The sequence below is a fragment of the Corapipo altera genome, unplaced genomic scaffold, assembly GCF_003945725.1.
Source record: "Corapipo altera isolate COAL_440 unplaced genomic scaffold, ASM394572v1 23b, whole genome shotgun sequence".
NCBI classification, from domain to species: Eukaryota; Metazoa; Chordata; class Aves; order Passeriformes; family Pipridae; genus Corapipo; species Corapipo altera.
This window is the reverse complement of record NW_020884885.1, coordinates 3449594-3477159: the sequence shown is the minus strand read 5'-3', so window position 1 is coordinate 3477159 and position 27566 is coordinate 3449594. Positions and strand designations below refer to the sequence as shown.

The 27566-nt window shown below is 36.9% G+C and overlaps 1 protein-coding gene across 12 annotated transcripts in view; it reads right to left on the bottom strand.

The window, feature by feature from the left end:
- RAD51B (RAD51 paralog B) overlaps positions 1–27566 on the bottom strand; it is a 427893-nt gene that overhangs the window by 387030 nt on the left and 13297 nt on the right. For all 12 annotated transcript variants that reach the window (XR_003527485.1, XR_003527484.1, XM_027642185.1 and 9 more), the window contains exons 6-7: positions 26514–26633; positions 24436–24619 (exon numbers count right to left, since the gene is read on the bottom strand). Coding sequence is in view for 10 of the 12 variants with exons in the window: in XM_027642185.1 (XP_027497986.1) it covers positions 24436–24619; positions 26514–26633 (304 nt within the window). In the remaining 2 variants the exon portion in view is untranslated. The remainder of the gene's footprint in view (positions 1–24435; positions 24620–26513; positions 26634–27566) is intronic.

Here is a 27566-nt window from a genome sequence, read left to right as displayed (position 1 = left end):
CACCATGGCTTTTGTGCTGAAATACCAAGTAATTCCTGTCTCCTTATATCAACTCTCACAAAATTTCTGGAAAAGAGACTCTCTTTTCCATCCCCTAAATCTTAAAATTATACCTCTTATATAGGTTTAAAGCTGTTTAAGTTTTTTGCTCATCTTAATTCTTAATTACATCCTCTCCTAACCCACCAAATCCACTGCTGTGTCCCACAATAATTAAACAAGCTTTGCACTTAATTTGCATGGTGCTAAGAAAAGCTATGAAAGTTAAATTAAATTGGGCATTAGTTCCAAAGCAGAATACTCTAAAAGCTATTGATCTCATATGAAAAGTAATACATGGATATTGTTCTTACCCAGCCAAAAAAGGGAGGCTCTCTGTCTCAAAAATGATTAAAAAAGCATGTTCTGCTAATACAATCTTCAAAATCCACATCATGTTATTAAAAAACTCCCATGTCTTTTTTTTAAGGTGTTCTTGCCCATGGAATTCTATACTGCAGCATATTCATGAAACAAGCCAATAGCTTTCCAAGATTAGACAAAAAAAGACAAATTACTGGGGAAACAGCACATTCCTTAAATTAGCTTACATTTTCTTTTTTCTTTCTAATTTATTCCACAACAGATCAAACAGAGAGAACAGAAATTTACGTATGCCATACATCAGAGAGATCAATCCCTTCATCCAAACAATCTCAAATTTCCCTGTATTTTGGAAAATCCTCCATGTTTTGTATTTTTGGTGAATCTCCATAACCACTCAGAATTTATTTCATGTTGCATTATATAATATTTCATATTGCATTAAAGTGATTTCTCATCAAGGCAGAAAAAAATAACAACATAACCATTTCTCATTCTTGCTTTTTCAAGACCTGGAATGAAACCCACTCACTCAATGTGGCAATACTATGAACTTTTATTTAAAAATTATTATTAGAAAAATACTGTCCTGCATGTCTGTAAAAACAACAACAACAAAAAAATCAAGATAATGATATGCAATTCATAATGCAGTACTTCCTCAGCCTCCTCAGATCTAAAACAGGAGCAATTTTTTCTTGCTTTCCCTTTTTTCCAATGTGCTGATAGAATTAATTTTATTTACAAGATTGTGGGCTTTTTTTGTTTTGCTTTTAATGTTTAGGATATGCAACTGTGAATGTATAAAGAGTTTACAAAAGCCAAGCAGTCAAAATGAATTTTGTATTTTTATCTTTGTAGGACAATTAATTGTTTAACTCTTCTTATTTTTCCCAGAAATGAAAGCCTTTGGTGAAGCTCCTTTTTCAGTCCCCACATTCTGCTTGCAAGTCTCTTATCTCAGTGCTTCTTCAAGAAAGCTTGTAAGACAGTCAAAACTATACCCAAAGAAACCATAAGTCCTTCAAGTACTTCAGGTCTAACATATGGCAGACTGCAAGACCAAAAGAGAAACTGCGAAAAGAATTCTTACAGACTACAAAGTTTTGTGGTAAGATGCCTAACAAACATTATTCCAGCTACCCACCCCTGTAGTTATCAAGAGCAGAATCAATAGACTGCTAAGCATCTGGAACAACCTTCTGGATGCAGGCCTTTTTTTTTTATTTTTAGGTTCCTACTGTGATGGAATGGACAGTGGTACAAAATACTTATTCCTTTATCAGGGCTGAACCTGCTCATCTGACTCTATTATCTTTAGTTCTTGATTTTCAGTTACAATAGAATCAATATAATCTAGGCATACTTTAGCCTCTTCTTCAGTGCTGTGTTCCAAGATCTCTGGTCTAAGGGAATGCTTTTACACGCAGTTTTCTGAGAAAGGCTGTCACACTTATAACCAGCTTTTATTCAAAAGGTAAGATATAAAGCAAGGCATAGTAGAAAATTCTCCCACTCTTTATCCTGTCTCAAGCCTTACCCCACTCAATTCTCCAACACTTATATATGATCAGCTACTCAATACTCACATTATCATCTGTATTTCAAATTACAAGAGAGACTGGGAAAGCCTCAGCCCAATAAGGTCAGTTACTGCCCTCCAAGCCATGCTACAAACTGGACTGAAATTCTTTAAAAGTGGCAGTAAAGCATCACTTGCATTACTAGGTATGGGTTATGAGAGTCTTTAGCAAGCAAACAGTCTGCAATATTCTATGATAAACAAGAGTCATTTCCATGTGCAAGGTATGTAAAGATGCAATTTTACATTTACCTTGGAGTTTTTCAAATATGATTTTATGTAATTTGGAACCACATTCAAAAATTTCACCTCAGTGTCACCTGTTGGGAGCCACTATCGTAAGAATAGCTTCAGTGTGAATGACAAATCTCAGCCTAAGCAATTAAGAGTAATCAGAACTGTTGAAATAAAGGCATATGTTGCATCAAAAGCAACAGTTTAATGGAATACCCAGTGTGACCCAGAATTTGCAAAAAATACAACAGGGTATGAAATCCAAAAAAGCCAAGTCAGTAGTTTTGGTAATTATTACCTATTTCATTGCTGCTCTTCAAAATCTCAAGAAAGATCAGTTTTACTGGAAACTGTCCTATGACAAGAAAAAATATCTCTAGCTAGATTACACTACATTTGAGGAGAATTCCTATACAACCCCTATCTATTTTGTTAATTCAAAATGCAATGGATGCAACTAAATAAACAAACTAAAGAAATCGACAAAATGTATTTTTTGTACTGCTGCTATTAAAATAAATAGTAACTATGTAAAATTCATAAATAAGGTAAAGCACTAGATGAGGTGTTACTGCTATGCAATTCCACTGGCCACAGGACAGTTGCATTGTTGATTTTCAAGGGCTGAAACAAAACAGGAAACACAAAGGAGTGAAAATTTAAAAGCTAGCAGGAATATATACATTGCAGTAGGAACAAAAAAAATAGGTAGTTGTATCATTGATCAGGCAAATTATCAGGGGAAAAAAATCAGCAACAGTCTCCTTCTCTTGAAGAAAAAAAAAAAAAAGGACTGACTGGTTGCCAAATAGAGATCACGAGTACAGCATGTATCCGTATTTTTTGCACCCCAAACTGTATCAGATGCTCCAAACATTCTCTGCTTATTTATAAAATATAAAAGGGTACATGTTCACTCAGAGAAAATGAAAGTTTAATAGTAACATAGGTTAGATGAATTCTAAAATATCTAATTCCTAGAAGCAAAGTTCAAATCTTGGTAATGTCAATATAAAGTTTTATTTTTCCAAAGCAGATAGACCAGGCTCCTATACCATTCACGATATTTGCCCAGCAGCTTTTTGGCAGGAAAACTTTTTTGGATAAGACTTCAAAAACAAAAGTCGTATTTGTTTTATGTTGATTTAATGTTTTCATTTCTTTTCTTCAAGAAACGATAGTTGGTCTTATGCCTCTGATTTAAATTGCCATTCTCTTTCTAAAGCTGGCAGTTTCTTTCTACGAAATAGGTCCTGCACAACAACCATAGACTACACTAACCAAACCTGTTAGAAAAACAAAGAATATTCATCAGTAATACAATCACAGTAGACTTCTAGCATGCTTTAACATCAAGTTGCAGATACAATGTGAAAAATGAATGTGAAAATTCTCTTGTGCTGTATCACAAAAGCAACATGATGATAAACTGAGACACAGAATATATTAACATAGGAAAGCGTACTTGAGATGCCAAGGCAGAAGTAAAAAAAAAAACAAATCACTGATTTTTCATATAAGAACTAAAAGTAGCTGATTCATCCAGCAAGGCAGAGAAGCGCAGAAGCAACTGGCAACAGCAACCAAGACAGCTCTTCCAACAGAGTCACATGGAAGGGGTGGGACTGATTCATAGTGAAGGAGAATCTATGAAGATGGCTGAAGCAGATTTCTAAAAGTCACAATTCTCAACTACATCCTAAAATGAATGTGAATTTGAAGATGTTTGAGGACAAAGAAAGTAGAGTTGGAGAGGAGAGGGGAGAATGGAGGAAAAGAGAACATGTGAGAGATAGAAACAGTCCCAGTAGAAAGTAGGAGTGACAGCCAAAACTTTTCCCAACAAAATAAAAAACAGAAAGCATAAACAATATTCTGTATCTGTCTACAGGCTGAGAAGGAGACGAATTAAGCAATATATTGTGGCAGGTTGTTGATTCAAATCTTAAAATTTAAATTGAGGGAATAGATCAAAGGAAGACTAATTAAAACAAAAATCAAATATGGGGTGTGCAATTCCTCTCCTTAATTACTCCAACTGTAAACCCCAGGGCTTCACTAAGTACTTCACATTAGCTCACTTCTTCCACAGCTGAGCTGTTCCAAAGGCAGCAGCAAAGGGATGGTTGCCTGGAATTAAAATGAAGTGCCTGCGAGTTCCAGTATGGTCTTTGTAAGTGGATGTGGGCTTTCTCCAACTGGCAAAGCAAAAAGGCACCTCCTGCTGGGGAGACTCAATCAAAGAGGAAGAAGCTGGCTTCTTGGAAGGAAAAAAATATGACTAGCTGCTAAAAGGATTTAATTACTCTCTAACCTGAATAGAGCATCCTGAATTAAGGACAGATGCAGTTAAAACATAGAGGACTTGTCCTAATCATGAGATGAAGAGACCATGCTAGCAAGCAGCTATAATAATTTACACCCTCAAATAAAATTCCCTACACTTTTCTATTTCAGTCCAGTACACATCCATACAATCAGTCAGAAAGAACAGTACTGAGAGATGAAACTCACTGGCAAATACTCAAAGCAAAACAAACCAAGAGGCAAGCTCCCTGCAAGCCACTTTGTTCAAACTCCATGCCAAGTAACACCCACCTAACACGCAGCATTTTTTTTGAAGTATAGTGACAATCACATAAACATTAGTAAAGCATACATAAATGTCTCTATCTACTTGAAAAACATGGTTCAAACAAAATCAAAGATAAAGTTAGAACTCTGTCCTCTAGTAAAGAAATATCCTTTTTTGGCATTCAAACAGTTTTATGAATCCTAAAACCCGGAACAGGTAGAGTGATTAAACAACACAGGAAGACAACATAAATGAAGCTCATTTCTAGGTTCAAGTCCAACACCATCCTTGTTAAACTGAATATTATAAGAGCACCAGAAGAAAGAATGAACTGTGAACTATCATTCTGACATGATATTATTGGAGAAGTCTGTATTGCTGCTCCAGTTCTGAGGACTGTCAGTCCATTACCAAATGCTAGTACTGAAAATGTTGAGAATAAACAAATGACTAAACAGTACTGTCTAAGGGTACAGCACCGAACACAGCATAAGGCAATTGCTTTGGAATACCCTAAATCAAATGTTCACATTTTGATTAGCAAAACTACCAACCTTGGTTATCAAACTTCGCTACAGTAAAGAATGTGGTATTCAAATTGTTCTGATACTAAGATGATATTGTTAGCCATCCACTTTGTTGGCAGATTTTTATCTTTCACCTGCTATCAGAGGTCACATCACAAATGTTCTGATGGAGTAAGCAAGACTAGAAGAAAATAAATAAAGAACTTCTATTAGAGAATATGCTGTAGACAACAGATTACAAAACCAAACATCGGCAACACGTTTGAAGGGAATCTGGCACTATATATTTATGATTCAGACTGATCGTGTCCTGCCCAGTTGTCTTTACAAAACTTCAACAAACTCAAAGACTTGGAGATGGCCTGCTTGTACTGAAAAAGAATTTGTGCACGTTTTCCTTTCTTTTTCTCTAAGTATTTAACAAAGCAAATCTCTGAAGCTGCTCTTTCAATAAAATGTGCCTATTGCTACAGGCAGTTAACTCCATAACTGAGTTTGACTTTCTTTCTTACATCACAAAATTAATGGCTCAAGTGTCATCTACTGTGTCTGCACTCAAGTGGAATGGAAGACAGTGCCAAAAACATCATACAGAAATAACTCATCAATTTTATGCCAAATTTGATATCATATCTTGAAGTACTGTCCTTCATGCAGATTAACAAACATACTATGCTCAGAAGACTAGACAGTAACCTTTAAGGTATGGAATTCAAGTTAATATAATGATCTAAAGCAGATCTTCATATTTTCAATTAAATTAAAAACAAAACTAACAAACAAAACCCACAAATAATTAGCCTGGTTTTCCTCTCGTCTTGATTATGCTCTTAAAACTTTCTGTTTTATTTCACAAGATCAAGGTAATCAGTATGGGAGGAAAAAAACTTACTGCAAACACCAGAGAACAGCATTTGCCAGGAGTCTCCAGATAACCGTCATGAAAATAATACTGCATTTTGCTACACAGGGGCTTGGAACAGAAGACACATGATATTTCAAAAATCCATGGATTATCAATCTTTTAAGTGTACTGTTTTATTAGGGGAGAATTCCAACATCTCCCTTGAAGGAAAGCTTCTTAGAGAAGACAAACACAAGGAGAATATTACAGGAAAAAATACAGCTTGGAGTTATTCACACAACACACAGCTTTAACTATCTCATACAATATCTGCTATTTCATGACCTACAGAACTTTGCATCAGAGTTACTCCTTCAGCAGTCAAAATACTCAAGACAGGTGTCCTTGCAATGCTGCAATAAAATCTGCTGGTGGATTCCTTTCAGCTTTTTGTTACATCCTTTTCCATCACATTCTATTAAAAGATGGCTCATGGAAACTCATGCTCTCTTTCTCCCCAGGCCCCTCAGCATTCAGAGAAAGATAAGATTTGGGGCTAGAATTACCACCACACGCACTATTAACTGAAGACCATGGGAGTAGTTTCACTGAGATGTTAGGGGTAGATGGCAGGACATGAGGAGTAGCAAACCCCCTTCTTACACTTGCTTACTCTGCTGTAAATGCAGACATGTGGGAAGCAAACAAAATAAGGCCAGGGCTACAGAGCTGTAACCTCCCTCTGCAAACACAGCTCCCTTCATTTGTAGCAGATGGAAGAAACAAATATAAAAAGACTTTCCTCTAATGTGGATGTTGCTCTTTCCAGAAGAGCTCCCTCTCCAGCTTCACTGGAACATAAAGAGGAATGATACACAATCCTTTAAAAACAAAATAGCCACTCTATCACTACCACCACAGTGAACCATAAATACCCAAAGAGTTTAGGTGTCCAACAGAATCCAAACCCAGAGTGAATGAGAGGCTGCATTCAAGTGCCATATGTGTTTCAGCATTCCGTTGAATATGAACTTTTTTTTAGTTCAAACTTATACGTGGTTATCAAGTAACAGGGAGAATTCATCCAAACTAATAAAATATAAAAGGTTGCCTCCTACTTACTGGTTCCAAAATAAACACCACAATCAGTATGTGTGATTAAACTTTGCTTCCAAACTAAACACTGTGTCATGCACACAATTCAGGGTTTAAAATACCACAAATATTCTGAAGGGGTCACAAGGTATATAAAGACAAACATAAGACGAATTTACAGCAGGAAATTTGGCAGAGAGGTATAAGGGAGATGGAGGGGTGAAGGCTCATTATTCTGGAGGAAAACTGGTACAATCTGGTGCACACCTGGTTCTCCTTCAGCACTGATTACCACTGTAACTGAAAGCGCACACAGCTAGGAGGAGGACCCTGCACAGATCTCAAAACCAAATTATTCTGAGGTACTCCAATGTCTGCTAAAGCACCATGCTATGAATACTCAAGTGTTCAGTCTGAGCTGACAACAGCTATCAGCTGTGTTTTGGATTTCATGCTCATTGCCAGAGGGTTCACAGCTGGGAATTACATATAGGTCATGTGAAAAACTCTGTAATACTTCTGTTCACAGGTCTTATTCTGCAATAGAGAACAATATTTCAGAACACTTTCCAGCTGCTCCATCTTCAACTGATTTCACCTTACAAAGATAATCTATGATGTAACTACAAAAGAATTGCCAATGCTATGCCAGGTCCCCTTCACCCACCCCCCACAGTACTTGCCTAAACTATTGCACATGCTTCCATTTTCAAGCTCCTGCATAATTACAACAGACCTGAGCCTGACAGAAAAATTGTTGTCATTAAAGGCATGATTTCACCAGATTCTCTGGCAGCATACATCCTCCCTGACCTGTACAACTTCGGTATTTCAGGGCAAACCTTTTCAACATTGAGCCAACATGGCTCAATTTTGACTTCTAAGCTACTGCCTTTCTTTTCTAGTTCTCAAACTCTGAGCATCGCAGTCAGCTTGCAACCACAAAGGCTGGAAAAAAACCAGAGAATCACAGCGTTCACTTTATATTCAGGGAGAAAAGGATACACTCACCTCAGTATCCGAATTTCCCATTTCTGCCAAGCAACAGGCCGAAAGCCAACACAACTTTGTAAAGAGAAGTTCCTCTCCGTTTTGGTGATGAAAAGGCACCACCTTGTGGATGCTGCTCTGTAAGAAAGGCTTCACCAACTGGCAGAAAAAATTCCAGTAGAGCCAATATTGTCAGTGGGAGCATCAAAGGTTTGCATAATGAAAAAAATCACCATTGAATAACAAATACCAGCACATATTTCAGCCAAGAAAGTACTCTGTCTAACCCAAGTGTGTAATTAAGGCTTCTTTGTATTTGATCTCAAAGGCAATACTGAAGTTCTTGAGCCAAACCAACTACGTAAAATCTTAAGAAGGGAAGGAATTTAACTTACAACATACAAAAGTAAACTTCCTCACTATTCTACCTATATTTATTATTTCTCCAGCAACCACTGATTAGACACTTACTGTAAGAATCTAAATTAACATAATTGATTTGCTTGTAAAAATATCATTTTTCCATAAGCAACAGCCAAACAGCAATCACAGTCAAAAGCAAATTTAATCACGCACTAGACAAAATACAAAGTTGCTACCTTTGTCTCTGAAATAAAATACCCAAAGCCACTACAGGGCAGTATGTTGTACATTAGAACAGGAATATTGTACTTACTTCAGTCATTGAGCAAACAGTATTTGCCACAGAGAGAATTCTTCATCCACAGGCCTTTTCATTAAAGCTTCTTTTTTCTTTGCATGTCAAACTTGGACCAGGGGACATACCAGACAACACAGCTAAGAACATAATCCAAACAACTTCTAGTTCAATGTCTAGCTACTAGAACTCATGTTTTCCTATCAAAAGGCCATAAACATCTTCTGAAAAGCAACTGATGGAACACAAAATTAATGACAATGGGCTGATGCAATACAAAATAAATAACAGAATACAATTCAGAATATCAATATATTTGGTATTCAGAAATATGTAAAACAGCAAATGCCCATGATTGCTCTTTTAAAAGGTAGTCAGCTCCTTTTTATATCATCTCCATATTCTACCAACATTGCCAGAGCATTTATGCAATTTACACAGAATGAGTAACAAAAAACCCCATAAGAATATAAAATCTGCTTCCAGTTCTTGAAAGTATTTCTATGGTTAATATTTTAACGTAAATGCTAATATTTCAGTGTCTAAAAATATGAAGAAAAAATGGATTGCAATGACTTCTAGCACAGGGATTTAATTCTATCTTTGAAGTTCCGGAGTCAGTACCTATAGTTTCAGTATAATTAGCAACCCTTGATAAAATTATTTCTTGCAAATCACCTGCCATCCCTATATTATATTATCTTAGTAGAGGAAACCCACCTGAGAGGAATTAGTACATTTAAGTCTCAACCCATACAGCTGAAAAACACATCTGTTGTCTAATTAATGTTCTAATTGAAGTGAGAGGAACAAATAAACCACAGCAAAACATTCAGTAGCAGCACTAAAAGTCCCCTGCACTTCCTGCTAAATGCTTGGGCATGAGGACCATAAATGAAAGGAACTGACTACAACGGGACAGCATTAGCCTTCAAGAAGGTCTCAGAGGACTGGAGAAATACTTGCAAAAATAAAAAAGTGGCAGGGAAGAGACGAATTCAAGAAAGCACAAGCCTTGAACAGATAAAATGAAGAATATACAAAAGGGGAGTAGAAAAAAGAAAACTAACAAGAAAATCACACAAAGTGGTGTAACTTTAATTTATGCTGCCACTTTCCTCACCATTTCCAAGAAAAACTTGCTCTTGATATTGAAATTAGATTTAATATTGTGACTGGTGTAACAAGATGGTAGATTTCAAGGTGTCTTTAAATTGGAATTTAGAAGGGATAAGAGAAAGGAACAAACCAAGAAAAGAAACAAACCAATAAAAGACATTTATCTGCAAAACAGGACTCTATTTGAAGATATCTCTCAGAGGTACATACTGAAGCAAAGGAAAAAGAAAACCTTTAGGAGTAAGACAGATGTTCTCACTGGTACACACAACAGATGAAGCACCAAGAATACACACGAACCATGGTAATGACAGCAAAAACCCAGAAAGGTCTCTGTGTCAGTTTTCAACCCCAATTGCTTTAAAATTTGGTGCAGGGAAGGGGAGAAGTGTCAGCTTTCTGCTTCCATTTCAGTGCCATCAAAACAAACGATGAACTGCTGTTCTACAAAATTACTAACATGTATTTCTATTTAAGAAAAAAAATTCCTTTATCTTTATTCTTCTGCTAGAACTTCCACATGCCTACACTAGGAGAATGGATACCAAAGGAAATTCATTCATGCCAAATGATTAAGCATATCAGTACTGTGTACTTTACTAGATCACTCACAAACAAAGGGATACAAGCATTTGGTGTCTTACAGAGTATTACAAGCCTACAATTTAAACACAAATTAAATTTTCAGATTATATGACACAGCAAAACTAGGAAAGCTTAATGTCACTGCTCATCAGTAACTCCACAGTCTAAACTAGATGAAGGAATATTTACAGGCAGAAATATTCTCCTTTATTACACCAACTGACAAGTAGGTTTTCCAAAGCCCCTCTTCAGATTTCTAGTGAAAAGATCTCCCTTTTCCTGACTGCATCAATTGAGTTAATAAAAAAAAACTTTCACATCACTTCCTATCAATCTTTCTTCACTTTATCCTTACCTCATCAGTTACAACTCTGAATTAGGAAACAGATTTACTGAAGCTGAGAAAAAAGATGAAGCAATAGAAATACTCTGAGGTCACAGACTGTGTTAGTACATAAATTATTGAAAAAATTTTCCCATTGATAAAAAAAATCCTTAACACTGTAATTCCATCTATAGTTTCTGACAGAAGCACATGACAATAATTTGAGTTTGTGTATTTTTTAGACCTCAGGAATACAACCTATATGACTTTTATCACTGATACCACAGTAACATGAACCAGGCATCTTTGCCTGGTACCACAGAAATTTTATTTTCCTTGAGTTTTTCTCTTCACATTTAACAAAGTTTATGGACCAAATCTAAATTATATTTTACCTAAAAAATGTTGTCAATCTTTCAGCTGAACTGGGGTAAAGTGACTGATCACTGTTCATTACACAGCATTTCTTCGGACACTCTCAGTACCTGAGAAAATCACAGTTACAAAAACCCAAAACTTACATAAATAATAAAGCTAGATTTAATAGAATAAATTTCAGAGTCTGCATGACACGCATAGGCTTCAGGCATGGCTACAAATTCTTATGTTTTCTGCTCCAAACTCCAGAAGGCTCTACAAGTGTACTAGGGCCAGGTTCAGATTTTTAAGCAGCATCTACCATTCATGCGGCATCGCTGATCCCAAATAAATTGGTGACGTTTACAGAGTTCCAGTAGTTTACTGTACTCTATTAACAGCAAATTAAGTTGTGTAATCGGTATTGCTGTACAAGCTCTCATTTCCTTGCTCTTCACAGATCCCCTCTGTTTAGTATCTCCTTATATTTGGAGAGCTCTATGAAAAAAAGCAGCAGCTAAGTCATTGTACCCACAATTCATATTCACCAGTACGCAAATCTTACCTCTATCATCCAAAGACTCAATGGCAGGGACCAAGAAGAAACAGCAGAGCCTTCTGCACAGATTGTTCTTCTTTGAGAGGAGAAACGCATAACTATTATTCCTGAACAATTATTCCTTCAGAAGGAATAATTGCAAAGCCAACTGCAAAATAGCAGCATTTAAAGGCACATAGAGCACTCAAAGTAAAAATGAGCATTAAAATAATCAAAAAGACATTCTTTCAAACTCCAAACCCCATGGAGGAACACTATGACAAGAGAAAAAACAAGCAAACAAGACATGAAAGCCTCTGGAATACAAGCCTAGTAACAGACCAGTTTACTACTACTTAACATCTGGTAATAGTTGTCTCTTAGCATGAAAACAAGTTTGAGGCTTTGGAAATTAATGGAACAACACAACACAACTTGTTGGGTTGTGTTTCAAAAGCCACCATATTAGACTGGTGAGAGGTCTGACATATTAATGATCCAGTCAGACATGAATGACCAGAACAAATGCAGTTAGGACAGTCAGGTATGCACAGTGCAATTTACTCCCTATCACTGGGTTTTAAAATAATTCAAGTATTTCGTTATATCCTATCAGCAAAAATTACGTTATTCTAGGAGACAAAAAAAATCTTGTAGATATACACAAATACTGCTTTATAATATAAAAATTTCATATTTATGCTAATAGATTTTCCCTGGCACCAAAAATGAGAAAAGCAGGTATCTATTGTGATTTACAAATTGTGGTCTTTCGAATTTGACAGCACTGGAATTCTTAAAAAGCATGCAGACACACACACACAGAGGTCCTGAACCACACAAATACTTCCAGAAACTTTGTCTCTCCAAGTAACTAGTATGAAAATATTTTGTTTTAGCAATAATCTGAACTGTTATTCTCCAGTAACTGGTCAGTATCACACACAAAGTACTTTGGTAGTCTACATATATTCTACTTTCTACATCAATAGCTATTTTTGCTGCAAACAATACGCATCTTCATCCACATTTTAATAGAGTGTCTCAAAAAACCCCACATATACTACCCATAGACCCATTCTTTTCAAATCAGACCTCTCTAGGGGCTCTGCCTTCAGATCAAATCAGCAACTGTAATTTGCAGAAAATGTTCTTAAAAATAGAACGACAAAATACAGGACTACAACAGCTACATACAAAACTTCTAATGAGATTAAACAAACCACTATTACTCAAAACAACTGCTACAAACAATGTAGTTCAAACAAAAGAAAGAGCAGGAAAGTACCCCATGCCAAGTAAGTCAAATCAAGATCACAGACTTTCACCTAGACTTGAACTTACAGTCTTGGACAACTTAGTAAGTTCTCTGTAAAATTTCCTCTCACTAGTAGACAAAAACCAGGAACTGTAGATAACTACATTATACAGACTTCTAAAGCAGCAGCTGCAAAAACTTTGGTAATAGTTTAACCATAGCATGCTGACAGATGGATATGAAACTATTAATAATGAAAAGAACACAAGCAGGTTATGAACTGTACAAGCTTTTATGGGTTGTTATATATTTAATTCTGAATTTTAGCACAGGAAGAAATACTGTGGTTTGAAAATCTACTATTCAGCATGATTTCTGATCTCAGCTATAATTCATTATGGGTGGATAACTCAAAATACAGCATATTATGATGCATTTTAAAACCAGAATGTGCAGATTAAACCCAGGACACTGATCTAATGATACACTAGAGCCCTAAGCAACATAAGGATAGGCTGTATGCAACCAGGTATTTGCTCACCTTTAGTCAAATTACAAAGCATCATAACACTGGTGTGTAAAACAGCCCTTCCTAGTTTAAAAAACATTCCAAGCACCTAACATACTTTTTCTCTGTTCATTCAGAGTAGTAACCTGGCCATCATTTTTACTCGTACTACCCTTTTTACTGAATATGTAGTTTTACATCCAAAATCTTTGCTGCTGCCAGAAACCACATATTCCTACCCCTTTTTTCTGCCTATCTTAGTGCCTGTTCAGCTGCACAACTGACCAGTACATTTTTTAATTCTGGTTTGGCTTTCTTTAACTGGTTTACATCCTTGTTCAGGCTCATCAGCAAGCATAAACCAGTAGCAAACTTGATAGTGAAATCAAGTAAGAGGTAGGTAGAAAAGAAAAAAACATACATTATTCCCTTTTTCCTGTTTCATCTCTGCCATTGGTTGACCACCTCTTGATTTTGGACTACTCACAATTTCTGTAAGCAGGCTCAATTAACCTACTACCCACATGCCACTTGTGATTTCAAGCGATAATTTATTTTGCTTGCAGCTTGTATCTGGTGGCCTTTCTTTCCTAGGGATAACTTCAGAATGACAATTGAAGTTCAGTGGATTTCCAGGTAGAAATCACTTGTCTAGTGGTAGCCCTACTGTGACTCCCTTAAGTCATCTGGAAAAAGAGACATGGCAGTAAGCATTGCTGCCAACCCCAAACAATATCTCTAGCCAGTAACTATCTCCTTTACTACTGTCAATCTGCTCTTCCAAAATATGACAAGCAGGAACAGGCTTCACAAAATGTTGCAGCAGCCTCTTTTTGCTTCTAGCAGCTCCACTCAGCTTCCATCACAAAAGCTAAAGAATAGAGCATACCTGCTCCAATACACAGTATACTAGTCCTGTGCACATGCTCTGTACCTCCCCAAAAACTTTGTACTCACTGCCCAAGTATGACTGTTTTCATTACAATGCCAGGAGGAGCTGTGACATGGAGCTCTTCCATGCAACCCGAGAAAGTTAGACAAGCCCAACACATGCCAGCTTCAGGAGATGCAAAAATTTAAGACTGATAGAGAAAAACACATCGCCTTATATATAACTTCCAATTATCCAGTTGTACCTTGCTAGTACTGTTTATAAGCTTTACAGGCAAATCATTTCAGTTTTGTATTTTGAAGACTGCCAATATCTGAAGCCAGTTCCCTTAAACTAGTGTTCTTGAGAAGTACCCAGACCACCAGCATGTGCTTGCGCCCTTAAGAAAGCTTCCCTTTTCCCTAGGGGAGACCTTTATGAAGTTACAAAAAGCATCTAAGCAGTAAGCAATTCTAATTCTCTCAAGAACTAAGGGGTTTTGCAAGAAAAAACAGTGTTTAGTTCATCTATTTAAACTGGTCTTGCTAACCAGCATATCATGAAAAACATAATACCACAGACTGCCAGGAATCCAGTCAACCTCAGATATCGTTGAAGAGAAAAGTACTCTCTGCCTAGGTCAGAAGTACAAGATAATAAATACAAAAGTAAAGTATGGAAAATACTGGAATCTGAAGACAAATAAAGTGATTTTTATGCTGAAGTGAGCAATGCAGCTCATCCAAATTAGATTATTCAAATATTGAGGGGGAAAAATTCAGATGTAGTCTCACTAACAAAACCAGCATCTCATTCATTCCTGTCTAATTAAAACTTTGCAGATGACTGCTCAGTCATATTCAATAAAAACCTCTAAATCTAATTTTGTTTACCTAGTATATTACAACAGAAATACTATATTCTCAAATGTGAGATAGCTATGCATTTTAGCAAGAGGAAACGTGACAGTTTTGATGAGGTTACTGTAATCATGTAGACTCTCACTGGAATCCATATTTGGAATGGATCTCCCTCAGTTTGATTATCCCAAACTTCTGCCAAATGAATAAAAATGCTTGGTGTTAAAATGGTGGATTTTCTTCTTTAAAGAGAAAATTAGGGTGAATAAATCAATACATAGCTGAAACTTCAAAGAAAAATGACATAAAACATACTTGTTCTCAATAGAGAAGATGGAGTCTTCTTGTAGAAAAATCAGAAGGAAGTTGCTCAGGATACCATATGTTATAGCTCAGATTTCAATTCCAAACAAAACCGAGTAGTGAAACCAGAGCAAAACATATAACTCTTCTAAGGCACAAGAGCCTCAAAAGTAGAAGAAAAAGTGCAGTGAAAAGCTTGTTCTGTAAACCTAGATACTCCTGTTTTCAAGGCAGCACAGGATCATCAACCATCTAGCAGCAACGATTTTTAGTCTGTCTGATATTACCACCCAACTACAAGTGGAAAGAGAGGAAATTCTGCAGACTGCAAAAGGCAGGTTCTGTAGTTAACAGCAGCAAGTAGATTGCTTCCAGATCACATTGCATCAAAAAGCAGCCCCAACAGTGTACCTGGTTCCACACAACTGCAATATTCTCACAAAGCAGTCCTGTAAACAACACAAAGAGGGCATTGGTACCATCGTCTCTACCACCACTTTCTTTCCAAGAAAGTAAGATTTTACTTTTGATCTCTGGGTACATTTATATTGTAAGAGACATGCATGGCTCAATCTTAATTTTGTTTCATCCCCATTCCTTTATGCCTCAGGGGGACTGGTACAATATTATTTAGCAGTAACAACTGCAGAGCAGGTCCTCATTATTCCCAGAAACCTTGGGGCTGAGTAACCATAAAGCAAACAAACCCTAGGGAATCTGGAAATCAAATCACTCAGCTCATACAGGTAAGATTTTTCTAACAACTCGTAATCTGGTCAACTATTCCTTGCACTGCTATCCTGGTTAAAGATTAGAATCACTTCCAGCTACACATTACACAAATGCAGAAATATTCCTAAAGAACCTACAGTTTAAATAAAATCAAAGGACAGTGAGGTAGCACATGAAAAAATACAGAAGAATTGAATACTCATAATAAAACTACTTTTCTGCAGAGTCACAAATAAATTATTGGCCTAAAGGTTCAGGCAGTTTTTCATACAGTCAAAACAGTACATCTTGTCAAACCCTAAACTCCCAATACAAGGCATAAAAGGACACAAGACACAAGAAACTGTTTATTTATTTTGGAAGAAGTCTTTCAGAAATTCAAGTCAAGGCAGATATTAGGAAAAGTGTCTGCCCTCCTTTATAGCAAGTATTGTGCATAATCATATAACAGATCAAAAACGAATCTGGTAATAAAATCTCACTCCTCTCAAGTCCCTCTCCTATGTTAATCCTGGTCCATTCCTTCTACATAATTTCATATGTGCAATTCTGCAGAATGATAGCTTTTGGCAAACTCACTTGCACTGTAAAATGGAAAAAGTGGAATACTTTAAAAGAAAAATCAAACTGAATTCAAGTATCATATAACTTAAAACTACCTCCTTTTCTATACTTCGTCACCATATGAAAACAGGAAACATTGCTCTACCATTTCTCATTCCTTTTCCTCAGCAGTATTAAACATTTTATGAGCACAGATGGTCCAAAAGGAACACTGTGTTGGGCCATAAACTGCAGCAACATATATTCTCCAGACACACATAAAATCGAACACAAATGGCAGCAGTACTGAAGACAGTTAAAATTATGTTTTAAAGTCATTTTAAACTAAAACAAAGTTGTGCCTTCTGAAGATAATTTTTAACAAACATACAAAAAGACAAAACCATCTAACTTTGCCACTCAAATAGCACTTAACAGTTGAATTAACTCCCTTTTATCCAAAGTATTTTTTGCTCAGTACTGTGGAGTGGAAGGATAATTGAAACATAAACAATCTGCCAGAGAAACCCAGAGAAACTGGGTTTATAAAGTTTTAGCAAGGGTAAAGAAAGAATGCTACTCTATAAGTCCCCTTTAACCATTTTGGTTTCCCAAGTAAACAACAACAAAAATTTAAATTCATTCCAAATCACACTTTACAGACAGCAGTGTTCAAATGTATGTGAAATTCTAACACTTATTTTTTAAGCCAGCATTTGTAAGAAAACAAAGGGTAACACCATAATATTTAATTAAAAACCCCAAAGCTATAGACTCAGTTCTGGGCATGAAAGCACTGCTAAGTATAACATGGCAGGAAATCTTAACATCATAGAATGGTTTGGGTTGGAATGGACCTTAAAAAATCACCTAATTCCAGTTCGCCTGCCAGGGGCAGGGACACCTTCCATTAGCCCAGCTTGCTCATGCAACCTGACCTTGAACACTTATGGAGAGGGGGTATCGCAACTACTCTGGGTACCTGCTCCAGTGCCTCACCACACTCATTTCAGAGACTATTTGTTATTTAAACTGATGAAGCACACTGAACAAGGTTAGGTTTTATACCAAAATACTGTGTGTTTGAAAGTAAAAATTCTGATACAGCTAGCACAAACAATTTTCTAATGTTGTTAAGTTCACCACTTAACGAGGACATGAACACCAAGATGAATTTTGGTGCAGGGGAAGCGAAACATCTTCAAGAGAACAAGCATTGCCTTTTGTAGAAGAAAGTTAGTTTTGGAAGTAATCTCCCTGACTTAAGAAACAAATTAACTGCTGTTTTCCATGGCTTAAAACAAAGTTAGGGCTACTCAAAGATTCTTTGTTTCATACAGAAAATAAAGTCAGCAAATTCTGCAATATCTGCCTTATTCTAAATATTTATGCCTCTGTGGATAATGTTCACAGTATGATTAGCATAAGACACTTGTATCTTTTCATCCTATTGAGTTGATCAGAGATAACTCAGTTTCTCTAAGAAGCTAGTGAATTAATAAAATTCTGCAGGCTCTGTGTATTCTAATCAGTCACATACTGTTTTAACTTTCATGCTGCTCCCTAGAGAAATATAAAAACTTCGTGAAAAAAAAAGCATAAAAGTTACTCATATGGAAGGGAGAAGCAAAGGAACAAAGCAAGTAGCAGTCCCAGACTGAAAGGAGAACTACATTACTACATAAACCTCAAGATTTCACAGCAAGCAGATGGCCAGGAGTTCAGTGTGATTATGTACAAACAAAAAGATGCTTCTATTAGCAGTTGGGGAGAGTATTCAAGTTCACACACATACAAACACAAGATACACTTCTAACTTGAGTGACAAGACACCATACATAAACATTAGCAGCTTAACAGAAAAGGATCCAGACTTTCCACTGAATTCTTACCACTAGAAATGGTTTGAACCACATCCAGCCTAAGTATGTCTAGTAAAATTCTGGTAACTCAGTTCCAAACTGTTTTCTTCTGTTAAGGTTAGTTTCTCATTAAAGAAACACATGTTTCAATGTAGCATAATATAGAAGAGATTTCTCTTTTCAGAAAACTTCAAAATGGAACATTTTGTTTGTGCTAAGTTCTCTGAGCTTTGCAAATAAGTTTTTCTTATTCTAGATTTAAAAAACTTGCAAAGATAATTCAATTACTGTTTCTCTAACACTCATATTAAACATACCTTTTAACAGCAAAGTATTGAAATGAATTTTGCATTTCAGCAGCTTACAGTCCAGACAAATTCATCTGAAAGTCGAATGTATCCCCACAGTTTTGGAAAAGTAGGCATACAGTGTTGTTACATATGTAAAAAATCAATCATCCACTTTTTCAAACTATCTACATATTTATTACCAATCAAAAGGGAACTGGTATCTAAACAACTTTTCTTCAGAAATCTTTCATTTTGGAATACGCTTAGCTCTCCATAAACTAATATTTTCAAATATCAGAACAGCAATAGCAAAGGTGCAAAGAAACCATATCTGTGGAAACAGAATAAAACAGAAACAAGAATGAGGCCATATGGGAGAAAATAAAAATTTGAATATTCCACCTGTGCCAAAAGCAGTACTTCAATCAAGGGACACTTTACTGCAGGAAGCTGAGACAATGCAATTAAATACATTTAACCAAAGACAGCAGAAAAGGCACTGCAGAAGTCAAGTAATTTGTGCATATAAACAGATTTTGAGAAGAGAAGAAAAAACTTACTCAACCTAAACCCAAATATACATTTAGCTAAATGTCTGGCTTTCTAAAGTAAATGGAAACATTGGGGATAAAGTTTACAGAGCACAATGTGTAAGTGATTGTGAAGCACTGAAACTAAAAAAATATGAGATGCGAGTATGAAAAGAAAATTGACAGTGATAGATTTAATTGCTGTCATATTAAAAATATCAAGTAAATTTTTAGTTTTTAAATGGAGCACGTGGCATCTAAAGGGGAAAAATATTATCTGTGGAACTTGTAGGTTTCTTGACTTTTTTAGCATAGAAAATAAAAGCACTGTAGAGTAAAAGAAAGTTAATTTTGATTAACAATCAAGCTGTCCTTCTCAATTTCTAGCAGTTGCTTTTGATCTGACTGGCTAGTTTGAACCAAACCTGGCAGAAAAAAAAGTATGTTTTGGTCACAGCTCTGTGCAGGAAAAGGGAAAACGGGACATTCCTACCTAGTGCCCCATGGAGGCAGAAGCTTCAGTGACTGTTCAGTCATCAGTATGGCTGCCTGGTCGCCTGTCAATAGACCATAAGTGATCCAAACCCTGGGCTGCCTCTTGCTCTGGCATCATTTATAATGCCTTGGATGAAAGCAGCCTTACCGCTAGGTTACACGGAAAAAAAAAAAAAAATCAAAAAAGGAGACCAGGTATTATACTTCACTTTTTGAGAAACAGCTTATGCTTTACTAATATGTATACAAAACAACAACAAAAAAAAAGCTTTGTTTTTCTTTGTACTTTACAAACAAAACAAAACAAAACAAATAAACCCCAAAACCCAAAAACATTAAGTCAAGCAAAAAATGAAAATCACACACCACTTTCACTGGCTTCAATCACTGGCTAAGATGGTACCATTCAATTAATATGTTTAATATTTTTTTTCATCTCAAAAGATGGATTAAGGTTTAATTTACTACAACTTATTTAAATTTTACACTGAGGATGGCAATTGCTACTTTCCAATGAGCATCTGTATCTTATTCCTGGATTCAGTACAAGTGCTTTCTCACTAGTAATGACTCTATCCTCACAGTATCCTCTCAATAAACAGCTCTGTTATTCCATTTTACAAACTGAAAATAGAGGTGCAGAGAGATTATTGAACAATGACCATCAGTTTTGATGCAATTAAGTCAACTTTTTTCCAAATATTGCAGACCAGACAGAGCTACTGGGGTTTGAAACAACTCCCCTTGAGTTGGTAAAAACTATGAGTGCTAGTCACTTTTGCAGATCAAATTCTATAACCTCACATCATGAAATATGATATCTGTATGACATGAAACATACATAATCATAAACAGATTTTATAACACCAACAGAAAGAACAGCACTGAAATCCTTTGAACTCCAGCACAGTAAAGTAGCACAGGGTTTCCCCAAATTTAACTCTACTTGAACCCACTTTCTTTTTAAGAAATGCAGGAGGGGAAATGCTCACGAAAAAATACTCGGTGATAAGCAGCTATTTATGTATAGTAATGCATTCCAATGATTAATTAGTCCAGTAAGAACACACCCATTATTTGAAGTCTGAACTTGCTTAATTCACCTTCCAACCACAGAACTGTGGTACACCTGTGTCAGCTGAAGAGAAGCTTTTATCAAATACCTCTTTGCCAAGTAGGTGCACACTGACTAATGAAGAAGCCCTTAACACTTCCTTAGCTAAGCTAAACAAAGTAAGCACCTTATGTCTTCATTACTAAGACCGCTCTCCCCCAGCCATTTTCAAGACTGTTCTCTGGAAGCTGATTTTTCATCATCCTTCCTGGACTGTCAGCACCAGATGTACTGCTCCAGTGACAGTTATAGCTGATACCTCCTAATTCTCAATTCCCTTGCTCAACTACTCAAAATTTGTTACCAGAACTTTAGCTACAGCCAAAAGGATTGCCTTCAAGTTCAAATCCAAATCCTATCATTTATCAACTCCAAACTTGTTGCCCAACTTAGTATTTAGTTGCACTGATTCTGCTATGAAGTTACGTGTCCCATTTATTAATTATCTAAATCACTTTGCGACCTTACTAACGTTCTTAGTCCCAAATTTATGATTTTCTAGGTAGGTAAAAACATCTGAAATAATTCCAACACAGTTATTTACAATGAGAACCTCTGAGATTCTGTTGCAATGTATGCAACAGCAGACTGATTTGTAGCATGCACCAACATCTGCAGATGCATAACACTGACATTGGATTTTGCACGTTAGTCATACACGGCCTCGCTTAGGGATCTATGTTTGCAAGAGAGCAAATCTCTAGCCAAGGCCCTCCTAGAATTCTCAACTAATAGGACTTAGATTTTATTTTGTAACATGAAATTTAGCAAATCTTTAAAATACTCCAGAACCAACCAACAAGCAATGTTTATTAAAGATGATGATAAATGAAAATAGAGTTGGGTTTTCATTGAATAAACTGATAAATCTAATCAACAGGTGCTTTAAAAACATACAAGCTTTCCATCTGTGTATTTACATGTCATTATAAAGCTCTATAAGGATTTTATTTAAAAGGCAAGACCTTTCAGGGACCAGTTCAAAAAGATGAAGGCTGTGACCACAGCACAAGTTCTCGCCCAAAATTCCAGAACTCCTTACCCAAGTGTTCACAGTCAAAAATAGTAACAGACCAGCACATCAGGTACTGTAGACGTCTTAAAGCAAACATATCAGCTCTAACATAATGGAAGCCTTTAGATTTTCAAGGTTTATTTTCTTCTTACATAGGGAAAATTAGGATCACAGTCTTAGGCTACTCCATACTGTCCAGTTTTAAGACTTTTGTGCATATCAACACTGTCACTCTGACTAAGCAGGACAGCAGCCTGAACTGTCAGACATTCAAAGCCAGCTCAGTTTCACCATTTCAGTGAAGGTGGAGGGAGGGGCAGGGGCTGTCTAAAGGAGAAGAAAATACAGAAATAGAGAAAAAATAGTATCTTCTCTTAAAATTTCTCCCCTTTTTCAAAGCGCTGCTTAATATTTTCTCAAAACATCAGAGGGCACATACTTACACACAACTTCTTCCTGGCTTTTTAAAGCACTGACTAGGAAGCTATCTTTTGTTCCTGAACCTTAAAGGCACTTATATAGGGTTTAATCTTCTCCATAAAAAGTCTTTAGAAATCACATGGCAGAAGGAAATCTATTCCTCTTAAATTACATCAGCCAGTTCCACACCTCCTGTTACTGGTGTCATAGTTTCTGTGACCTCAGGAGTGTCAGAGTGAAAAGGTCCTACCAGTCTTACTCACATTCTTACCTCACTTTCTCTCTTAGACTGGAGTGATGAGTAGGTTACCCATACCAGGAAATACTTTCAAGAGTTGAGTTTCAATGGCATCCTCTGAAATGATCCTTCATGCATGAACACACACACAAGAACATTTATACAGTCTAAAGCACTTTTCAATCAGTTCTACCCAGTCCCTGCCCCCTGGGTGTCCATGTCTTCCTTTTTATTTTATGGGCAAATCCACAAACAAGGATTTCCTGAGCTGTTATCCCCCTTTCCGCAGAAATTAACACACATTATCAGCCACAAAAGGAATTTAAGGTGTTCCAGAGTATTAGGCCTTTTGAGATTCTATTAACTTGAGTAAAGGGGACAGACAAAAAAAACCCTTCAACTAGCCAGGGTATGGACTACTTAGAGTGACATTGCAATAGAAGGGAACCATCAGGGTTAAACAATATTTAATGGCAACAAAATAAAATATTCAAGGAAAACAAACAAACAAAAAACAAAGCACTGAAACAGCTGGAGAATCCTGTCCCTTATTTGAAGTCCTAAATGTAAAAAAAAAAAAAGAACAAAACAAACAAAAACCCACACACAAAAAAAACAAGAAGCAAAACAGTTACTGTTCTTCCATTTCCCAACTATTTTTCAACTGGTACCTGTCAGAGACTGAAACAGTTAATGATTTATGCATTCTAGGATTGCCAGGAGACTTTTGCAGGCTTTTGAAGGACTTTTGCATTATAACTATGATGGGCAGCTGGGTGCATCTCCCCCTCCAGTGCTGCTGAAGGTGTCAAGCCCTGAAAAGGCGAGAAGAGCTGTGTTTACCATGCCCTCCACACGAACTCTGCGCTGGGCTGTCCGAGATATTGAAGGTTCATGGCATGACCCATCAAAGCCCATCCTCCCTCTCTGCCAATCTTGAAAGGCTGGAAAAACCCTTTTACCAGGCCCCACACAGGCCCAGGAGACGCTGGAGGCTCACGGCATGGCCCGGGACACTACCCATGGATGCAATAACTCATAACTTCTTTGAGTGTGGGGGCTTCCCTCCTTCGCCCCCAATGGATCAAGGTCACCACTTCAACTAAGAGACATGGAAGCTGCAACTACCAAGTTTCATCACTGGACCCCGTGGGCAGTGACTATATACATCTTTCCACTCTCATCTTTTCTTTCCCTCACTCTCCCTTACCCTTATCCTGTTTTTCCTTTCTCTCTCTTATGTATTTTCCCTTAAGGTTATCTTTATGCCATATTGCTATAAGTGATAGGTATAGGTGATAACACTCAAAATGCTAACATACCTGTTTACCTTTGAAACAAAATTGTTCTAAAATAAACCCTACGTATACATGTCTTCAAGCATTGATTATTCAGTGTCGTTTCACTCTAATCCACCCCAAGGGATTTATTAATAAGAACCTGGGTAACCTCCTCACTTTTCTGGGGCAGGTTGTAACAGTACCTGCTTGAAGATTTCTGCTAGAATAATTTTCTGGGTTTCATCTTCCTGTCATTTTCATTCTTTTCCAATTTTATGACTTCATAGTCTAAGGTAAAAACTTAAGCAAGGAGGAAGAACTTACTGGTATTGAGAACTCCTCTGCCAAATACTTCAACACTGATGCTCCTCTAGTCAAAAAGTTACTTCTCTCTGCCAGATTGCCTTGAAGTTTTGTGTCAAACTCCTTTCTGACAACTGAAGCGACAGAGTCAATTATTATGAGTTTAACTTTCTTTGAAATAATTTCTTCTTCCAAAGACATAATCCTAAAAAAAGAAAAAAAGAAAGTCACTGATAGCATTACTTACACAATAGAACCATTTTATAACTCTGAAATTGTTTAAATAAAAGAATTCCTCTAATAAGCTGAAAGTCAGCCCTTCTTTTTCCCTCCTCACACACCACCTCCACTAACATCTACATGTATTGAAGAGATTTGGAAAGGAATCTGAGGCTCACTGGTCCACATACCTCAAGGCAGAATCTCTCCAAAAGAGAAGATTTGGAAGAATCTCTAGTTAGCAAGACTATGCCGTACCACCCCTGAATGGCAGATGGCAAGTAAAGTGGACATGGAAACTGTGCTTTTTAGCTCACAGTAGATGCATCCCATGGTCCACTCCAGATTCCTTGGTGTCTATGTATGTAGAAGGTCAAATACATCTTCGCATACTTCCAAACCTAATTTGTTAATAAGGATAGATGCCATCCAGAGGGACCTGGACAAACTTGAGAAGTGGGCCTGTGAGAACCTAACGAAGTTAAACAAGACCAAGTGCAAGGAGCTGCACCTGGATCAGGGTGGTCCCAGAGACAAGTACAGACTGGAAGAAAGTGTAATTGAGAGCAGCTCTGCAGAGGACTTGGAGGTCTGCAGACAAAAAGTTGGGCATGAGCCGGTAGTGTGCGCTTGCAGCACAGAAAGCCAACCATATCCTGGGTTGCAGCGAGAGGTGTGGCCAGCAGGTCAAGGAAGGTGATTCTCCCCCTCTACTCTGCTCTCATGAGACCCACCTAGAGTACTGCATTCAGTTCTGGGGTCCTCACAGGAAAAACATGGACCAGAGGAAGTCCTCAGGAGAAGGGCTACAGTGATGAGCACATCTCCTACGAAGACATCCTGAGAGAGCTGGGGCTTCTTCAGCCTGGAGAGAAAGCAACTCCAAGGAGACCTCATTGCAGCCTTCCAGTACTTTAAGGGAGCTTATTTATAAGAGGTAGAGCAACTTTTTACATGAGCAGGTAGTGACAGGACAAGGGGAAATGATTTTAAACTAAAAGAAGAGAGATTTAGATTAGTTATTAGGAAGAAATTCTTTACTCAGAGGGTACTGAGGCACTGGCACAGGTTGCCCAGAAAAGTTGTGGATGGCCCATGCCTGGAAGTGTTCAAGGCCAGGCTGGACAGGACTCTGAGCAACCTGATCTAGTGGGTGGTGTTCCTCACGATTGTAGGGGGTTGGAACTAGATGATCTTTAAGGTACTTTTCGACCCAAGACATTCCATGTTTCTACAATATGCTACTAGCTGTTCTCTGATAAAGCTGCATTAGAAGATAAAAGTATCCTTAGAATAGTTCTCTCACTAACATAAAACACGCAATATGATGATAAAATATAACTTAATTAATTTTCATTGCAAAATATGTTCACAAATTAACATAAGGTAACAGCATGACAATACAACACTGCCAACAACAAGATTCATGCTGATGACTCTTAAACAATTCCTTCCTCCCACTGCTGGAAGGGTTCCTGTCTTCCTGGAAGGAAACTGTGCTTTGGAGGAACAAGATCCTCTTCAATGGACAATGCAACTCTTATACTATGGTCCCTCCACAATCCAAGAGACGACCTGTCTCATGAACATCTCCTTTAAAGGTTTACGGGGATCAGATGACATAGAAATTGTCTATCAGAAATTTAAAAACATCAACCAGATTAGTCACATGCTATGAAATGAAAAGACCAACGAAATGAAAAGAGTAATGTCAATCTTTCTGCAGTGCTACTTTGCTGGAGACCATGCTGTTATCCACATGAAAAGGTCTCAAATAAATTAATTACTCTTCATAAAACTTTTATATAAAACAAATATTATTATAGACAATCAAGTCAAAGTGGTGTTGAATTTCTATTTTAAACTCTGGAAAAGAATACCTCTGCAGTACACTGCAACAGGTCAGTTCTCGATAGAGGTGAATGCTACGGGTCATGCAGAACACCTTTTCATCCGAGTCAAAATAAGTAGGGAATCTGTTTCCTGCTATCTCAATCAACCTATTAAAAAAAAAAGAAGCAAAACCAGAATGTATATCACAGCAAAAAGAATAATGTATGATAATAAGTCATGAAATATTCATGAAGCAAACACAGCAAACCACTGAACCATAAGCAGATACCAGGTAATACTGGAAAGCTTTTAAAAAGGAAAAACATACTTTATCAGTCAGACTGAAATACTGGAAGTCAGAACAGTTAGGTTCTCTTCTCAGTGATGCTCAGTCAGTGGTACACAAGGGAAAGACATAATGTGTCTGTAAACAAAGAAAGATAATATCTCCTCTAGAAGGAAACTGCAAAGTTTTTACTCAATGCAAAGTTCTTCAAATTTTATACAAGAGGTTCCACTCAATGATCAAACATTCTCCTATTCTAATTATTGTATCTAAATACTATTTCCATTTAAACAATACTAGTCTCCAACTCAAACCATCTTCCCTTTCACCTTTATCTTGTGGGGAAATCATAAAGTGTCACCACAGAAATTTAACAAGCTGATAAGAAACAGAAGATCCAGCCAACATGGAAGCAGGACTGCAAAGAACAGAGTCCAGTTCAACTTCAACTACTTATGCAAGCAGTACATATATGGAAAGTTTATCTGACAAAGTGAAAATCTTTTCACAGATAATCTCTCCTTAAAAACACAAATAAGGTCATTTGGATGGGTGATTGTTTCTGTTTTGTCAGTTACCTATTTGTAAAAATGGCTTATAAAATGTTACGAAAATCCACTTTTTAGAACACTGCAAAAAAACCAGAATCCAAACAGCATTGTGTCACAAAGTGACTGAGGCTCCAGCTGCCCGGCAACTACAACTGAACATCCACCCATTCAGATACCACAGGTACAAATAGCATGACTTGATACAACAAAATTACTAGAGCATTTAAGTGTCTGCTTTACTGACAGAACTGAATGTGGGATTC